Source organism: Neofelis nebulosa, chromosome 5 (genome assembly GCF_028018385.1).
Source record: "Neofelis nebulosa isolate mNeoNeb1 chromosome 5, mNeoNeb1.pri, whole genome shotgun sequence".
Taxonomy (NCBI): domain Eukaryota; kingdom Metazoa; phylum Chordata; class Mammalia; order Carnivora; family Felidae; genus Neofelis; species Neofelis nebulosa.
In genome coordinates, this window is record NC_080786.1 from 65,384,538 (window position 1) to 65,391,610 (window position 7,073).

The 7,073-nt window shown below is 45.4% G+C and overlaps 1 protein-coding gene across 1 annotated transcript; it reads right to left on the reverse strand.

The window, feature by feature from the left end:
- Positions 1–1,233: 1,233 nt before the first annotated feature.
- GHSR (growth hormone secretagogue receptor) lies at positions 1,234–5,567 on the reverse strand. Its single transcript, XM_058729083.1, has 2 exons — positions 4,074–5,567; positions 1,234–1,928 (listed from the first exon to the last, which is right to left on the reverse strand). Exons 1-2 carry the CDS (start codon positions 4,867–4,869, stop codon positions 1,624–1,626), a joined length of 1,101 nt encoding a protein of 366 aa, XP_058585066.1. The 5' UTR covers positions 4,870–5,567; the 3' UTR covers positions 1,234–1,623.
- Positions 5,568–7,073: the final 1,506 nt, after the last annotated feature.

Genomic DNA, 7,073 nt, shown 5'->3' on the forward strand with positions numbered 1-7,073 from the left:
AGGGGAGAAAATCAATCATGGCAATAATTTCCCTAACTGGTTCATGCACTTCCATAGTTGAACCAATAACTTCATGTAGGAATTGCTTCTATGGCTTAATATTATACAGGATTATGACAAAATAATTTTTAGAATAATATAAATATGCAAAGAGTTGCCTATGCAGGGAGCAATGTCAATACAAATGAGAAGTTTAGTTTTACGACCAAAATGCTCAATATTTAGTTGAAGGTGCTTAATCATTCATAAGTATGAATCAGAGGGAGACTGGGAATCCAAGTAAACATATCTATCAGGCAAGCAGTGAGATGGAAATAGCAAAACTAATTTGGAGACAGGACGTGGCATAGGCATTTTGAAATAAATGGCTATAAGATTTTTTAAAGTTTTGAATATCAATAAGCGGTAGCATTTAAGAGATTCTAAATTTTTCACCACCTGACAAATGTCTATGTTCACTAAATTCCTGTAAGCTTTCCAGAGTAAGTTATAAATTATTCCTTTATTCACAAAGCCAAGCCTTATGATTGGCTTAAGTATTTTTGTTAAGCCAAATAAGGCGGTTTGTGATTTTCTATAATTTCTATAAAGTCTCATTTCCTGAATATATAAATACACATGTACTTCAACCTAATTTAAAAAGGCCTCTTCTATTTCATATCCATTTTCTTCCAAGCATGAAGACTAGGGCATTTAGGTGTAATTTTGAAGGTTTACCACTCTAACATTCTGCTATGCTAAGTTCACTATTAAAAAACACTTCAGGGAATGAGTTTTATTTGTAAACATTTTTTATAAGATTAACAATAATTTCACATATACTCCTGAGCTGCACTGTCCAATATGGTAACCACTAACCACATCTCAAAGGTGGCTTGAGCAACTTTAAAAACTGAATTTTTAATTTTAATTCACTTTAAATTTTAAAAATTTCAGTAGTTTATTTATTGGAAAACCTTTAGGTGTGTTTGGGCCACTTAGATTTATGGAATCTACTTTTTCATCTGTGAATTTCATGAACCCTAAATACATCCAGTCTTACTGGTGAAAACTTAGCATCCAAATTAAGGTGCATTGTAAATGTAAACATTTGAGAGACTCTGTCCAAAAAAAAAAAAGAATGTCAAATTCTCATTTATACGTTTTATATGAATTACTTAAGTACCTTGCATTATATTTATCTTGGACAGCACTGATCTGGAGCTATATGAAAATTGCTAGTAGTTAAAAGATATGTCTTAAATGTTTCACTTTAATGTCATTCTCTTGATCAAATTTTTTTTATCATTATGAACAAGTAAATCAGATTTAGTATTTACACAGTACAAAGTACCCTAATTGCCCCTCTGCACACCCTCCTTTCTCCAAATTGCCAAGTCCTTGCTAGCACCAACAGCAGAATGCAAAATCATAGACAGTGAATACGCAGAAATAGTGTATGAGAGCACTGATGAGCGTGCAGTCGAATAGAACGCTGCAAGTTCTATCTTTTCTTTCCTCCCAATTGTTTCCAGCTCTATGTGTTCCTAATTCCAAAGTTAACCTTCAACTTCTTCCCAAGTTCTGCTGTGCTATGGCTTCCGGTTTAGAATAAGCGATGACTTTGCTCAGCAATGTGCTCGGTCATGTATTAATGCTAGATTCTGTCCAGGCCCGAGAACTTTCATCCTTCAGAGTGGAGAGCTTCCTCTGGGGGAAGGGTTCAAATCCCAGAAGTCTGAACACTGCCACCCGGTACTTCTTGGACATGATGTTATACAGGATGGGATTGATGGCAGCGCTGAGGTAGAAGAGGACAAAGGATACCAGGTTGCAGTACTGGCTGATCTGAGCGATCTCCAGGGAGCCAGGCTCGAAGGATTTGGAAAATAAATATCGCCCTACGTGGAAGGGCAGCCAGCAGAGGATGAAAGCAAACACCACTACAGCTAAAAGGACAACGGGAGAGAGAGTGTGAGTTCAAGACATGTCATAGCAAGCCACATTCTATTTTGAAGACACAGTTTTGTTTTGATTATGTATAGTATGACCATTGATTTCAGAGAAACATTACGTTCTGCTTTTCCCTATTGCTACTTTTTAACCAAGATTGGACTAACAGTTCAACCATTTTTATCGAGCTTCCCGATCATTTCTACTTAACAACTGTTTGAGTGGTTTTGTGACTAGACTGGCATATTGACACAACAGTTTGTTCACGAGAGTCCACCATTTCACATGTGTTAGATACAACCAGACACACATGAAGTACAGTGGTTACACTCAACGGCTGGTGGGTATCAGAGTTCCTGGGGCACAGATTCCTTGTATGTACTATAGACTCACAAAATTAATAACCCTAGGAAGGAGACCAGGACACCTGCCTTTTTCTTTTCTGTTCTTTTTTCTTTTTTAAAGTTTCACAGAAGACTGAATATGCATGCAGTCAGGATTGAGAACCTCTCAGATGGACGATACTCTGCCACGTACAATAGGCATAAGTGACCATGCAAGCAACTAACGCTGATTATCCTCCATCCAAGTCTTCATTTTGCCCAGGCCAGATGATTTTTCCCAGGACCTCTGAATTTCTAGATTAGGTTTTTAAAATTCAGAAGTCAAAGGAAAAATAACAGAAAATAAGACTTTAGTCTTTCTACCACTTTAGTGATTCCCTTTATAATGTCAAGGCAAAAGAAAATTAGTGTTGCTGTTGAGACACAGTGAGGATAGTCAACAGCTTAAAAAGAAAACTGGAGGAAATTACTAAACTTCTCCTCAAAACTGACTGCCACAGTAGCAACGTGAATATTAGAATCCCCTGGAGGTCACTAGCAGGTGTGCAATGTGTTAGTCATATTGTGAGAATCACTGGTCTAGAAAATGAAAAAATTTCACATTCTTTGAAAAAACTGTGTCCCTTTAATATACAGGATTCCAGGAACTATAAAAATACAAATACAAAATCAACCTGGAACTTCTAAGAAGCACTAAGTAGGTAAACAAATACAAAACGTTAGACTATAACGAGGAATAATAAAACATACAGATCCTGGTTTTGACAGAGCAAGTAAAATCAGTATTTTGCTTGTATGTGAACGCATTTTTGTATCACTTCACTTGTACTGAACACACATACTTAAATTTATGTAGTAAATAGGCAGTGCACTCGAGGCCTGATACTGCACCTCGATGCTCTTGGAAGGACCGTTTGGGGAGGGATAGTAAGTCCTGTCAGCTCACGCAAAGTCATCTTTTCTCATGTGGGAAGCCTGCATGTCTTAACTTATCCTGCTTTATCCTGGACTATCCTACCCGAAGAAACAGGTGGTCACAAAAACAAATGGAGACTCCAGCACTGATTTGTCATTGACTTCTTTTCAAAGCTAAAATAAACAGCAGCAGAGTAAACAGAACTGATGCAATTATCTAAAAAAAATGCAGGTCAGAAAGCCTACCGCAACACTGAAAGAAAAATGAATCATTTCCGACAGAACTACCCACATGGATCATGTCTTTGGTTAAATTTACCACTAAATGCTTTCTAGATCCAATGCCTACTCCTCCCCCCACCCCACCCTACTTTTTAAATGCAACTTGATATCCACAAATTGAGGCAGGAAGCTTAACCTCACCTTAACACTTAAAGACCACAATAGACTTTTATGAAATATCTCATTTTTAAGGCAGTGTTTCTGGGCTGATAACATTCATTTAAGGGAAATATAAAGGTGGGGCATCTTTTCCTGAAAAAAAAAAGGGAGACCAAAAGAAAGACACGAAGAGATAGAGAACAAAAGAAAGAATGGAGACCCTGACGTACTGGGGCTGTGGGGGGAGGAGCAGGGGACACAGAAAAACAGAACAAAAAACAGAACACAGAGAGAAAGAGGGAGACGCACACACCACAGAGAAACTAAGAAACCAGAGAGAGTTCAAGACAGAAACAGGAAAGAGTAACTGACAGACCTACAGATTGAGACTGAGAAAAACAGGGGAAAGATGTAGAGGCTCCGGGAGAAGGGGAAAGGAGGGAAGGCAAGGGGAGAGGAGAGGACGCGGGAGCGCGAGCTCGAGGGCGCGCTGAGACCCACCCAGCATTTTCACGGTTTGCTTGTGGTTCTGGTCCCTTAGCGAGGCGCCCACCGCCGCCTCGCCGCGCTTTCTCCGCCACAGCTTTCTGCCGATGAGGCTGTAAAGCACAGTCAGGCAGAAGACGGGCAGAAAGAAGAAGACGCTGGAAACCCATACCATGACCGTGAGCAGTCCGGAGCGCACCGCGAACTCGGTGGCGCGACACTCGTTGGTGTCCCGAGGGTCGGTGCCGTTCTCGTGCTCCACCCCGACCAGCACGAAGATGGGCCCGGCGCTGCAGAAGGCCACGGCCCAGATGACCAGGATGACCAGCTTCACCCGGCCCTTGGTGACTACCACCTTGGCCCGCAGCGGGAAGCAGATGGCGAAGTAGCGCTCGACGCTCAGCGCGGTGATGGTGAGCACTGTGGCATAGGTGCAGCTCTCGCTGACGAACTGGAAGAGTTTGCAGAGCAGGTCGCCGAAGTTCCAGGGCCGGTACTGCCACAGGCGGACGAGGTCGAGGGGCATGCAGAGGAAGATGAGTAGGTCGGAGAAGGCCATACTGGACAGGTAGAGGTTGGTGGTGGTGCGCAGCTCGCGGAAGCGCGACACCACCAGCATGGTGAGCAGGTTGCCCGCGATGCCCACCACAAAGAGTGCCACGCAGGTGGCGGTGACGCCGGCCAGCAGCGGCGCGGGGAAGAGCGGCAGGAGCTCGTCGGCAAAGGAGTCGTTGTCGGGGGGAGCGTCCCAGCCCAGGTCCGGCAGCGTGAGGTTGTACCCCGGCTCCTCGCTCGGCGTCGCGTTCCACATGCTGCGGGCTTCCACTTAACAGCCTCTGGGATGCGACTGCCCTGAGAGGCTGGATCCGTCTGGCCCCAGAGGGTCCCTTTGGTCGCGAGAGAGTGCGAAGGAGGAAGCGGCGCGGGCTGGCGGGGAGGATGCTTGGAGAGGAAAAGAGAGGGAAGTGAGAGGCAGAAGCGCAGGGAGGTGAGATTGATAGCGTGGGGCGAAAAAGGGGAGGGAGGGAGACACACGCGCACGCACGCACGCACTGGTGGTGAGGACGAGTGACCCACCGCTCTTTCTGGCACCTCTATTTTTCCCCATTATCTCCCCCAAACCTAGCCTCTGGCTGGCCCCCACTCGCGTACCTTCACCTTCTCAGGGGAAGCCCCGCCAGTCCCGCCTCTCCTGCGTCTTCTCGCCCCTTCTGCATCTCGCACTTCCCCAAAGCGTCCCGGCTGGTGGCGGCCTCGGAGACCCGGCACTGCGGAATGGGAGCGAAAGGCGCTCTCTTTCCAGCCTTGGGCGCTGTCAGCTTAGAGTGGTCCAGAAGGACAGGTCACACCCGGGGCGGGGGCGGGGACGGTGGGAGTGGCGCGGAGAATGCCTTCAGTGGCCGGGACCTGAGTTTTTCCTCAAAAAGGGGTAAAGAGTTGGTTATGGACCTTGTGGGAAGAAGAAGCGAGTGTGCCCCACCGGCACACTCCAAAAGAGAGATCTCCAAAAGAGAGATAGGGAAGGAAGGAAGGAAGGAAGGAAGGAAGGAAGGAAGGAAGGAAGGAAGGAGAGAGAAGAAAGAAAGAAAGAAAGAAAGAAAGAAAGAAAGAAAGAAAGAAAGAAAGAAAGAAAGAAAGAAAGACCTAGTATTTGTGTTCCGACCAGAGAGGAGACCAGTGCGCACCTGGGAAGAACCTCACGCAGTTCTAGAACCTATCATCGTGTTAACCAAAACAAACTGGCTCAGAGTCGTGTAGCCACTTGTCCGAGGTCACACAGAGAGTTGGGGGACCCAGAGACTAGACTTGGAGCTCTCTTCGGATTTGGACTTCTGAGCACGAAGGACAGGATGTGCTGAATAAACTTTCTTCTGAATCCTAGCCCTTTGTAGGTCCTTCCCTTCAGCGGCTAGCTGTGGTAAGCGATTTGTTGTGTAAGAGATTACTTGCCTTATGCAAATCTCAGGGTGGAGGTGGGAGCGGGGAAGGAGGGGCAAAAGGAAAGGGACATGGAGGGAGGGTAGGGCGGGCAAAGGAGGAGCACGGGCTGTGAGGCTGGCACGTGGAAGGTGCGCAGTAAACAATTTTTTGAGGAATGATTGAGAGAGATCAGCTTTGTGTAGCTGTGTTCACATGGTCAAAGTCATTAACTTTTTATTTTAAACTGCAAGGATGCTTTGAGGACCACTGGGACTGGGTGTCAAGGGTCAGGGGCAGAGTTGGATCACAAAAAATACATACATATATATATATATATATATATATATATATATACACACACACACACACACACACATTATATATATGTGTATATATATACATATACGTATATACATATACGTATATACATATACGTATGTATATGTATATGTATATATACATATACATATACGTATGTATATGTATATATACATATACATATATGTAAAATATGTATATATGTATGTATACATATAAATACACACACACACACACACACGCGCGCGCGCGCATACATCCACGGGCAGTATTACTGTTACGTGATAGCTGTTCCAGGAGCAGGAGCTGTGTCCCATGGAAATGCGTCGGAGGCCACTTGAAAGGTGACGCCCTTGGACGCGACCTGTTATGTCCCTCTGTCCGGAGCCCGGAATCTACAACCTAAGACGTGAGACTGGCGACTGCCAGCGATCTCACCAACCAGCTGGGCCTCTTCCTGCCAGGCATCTTGGGGCCAATTGAGGGCGTGTTCAGCACCGCGGCCAGCGACTGGTCCCCGCTTACAGCTCTCCACAGCTTTCAGTAGCCGCTGCCACACCGCCCTCCCCTCTTTCCACTTGCGCCTCAGCACCTCAGTCCTCCTCCACGCGGCACGCGGAAGCCAGAGAGGTTCCTCCCAAGCACAAAAGGGGTTAAGCCGCTGCACTGTACACACCTATTAGTGCTCACCTGCCCCTGGCCTAGATGAGAATCCTTTCACTGTGTATGAGAAGGCTTTCCCAAAGCATTTTAGTGTGTTTGCATATGACTTTGACA

What these genes read in the sequence shown, in the direction of transcription:
- GHSR (XM_058729083.1), bottom strand. Translation starts at nt 4,869, where the DNA reads ATGTGGAACGCGACGCCGAGCGAGGAGCCGGGGTACAACCTCACGCTG. An exon ending in GCAAACCGTGAAAATGCTGG is followed by an intron (nt 1,929 to 4,073) that starts GTGGGTCTCAGC and finishes TTGTCCTTTTAG; the next exon opens with CTGTAGTGGTGTTTGCTTTC.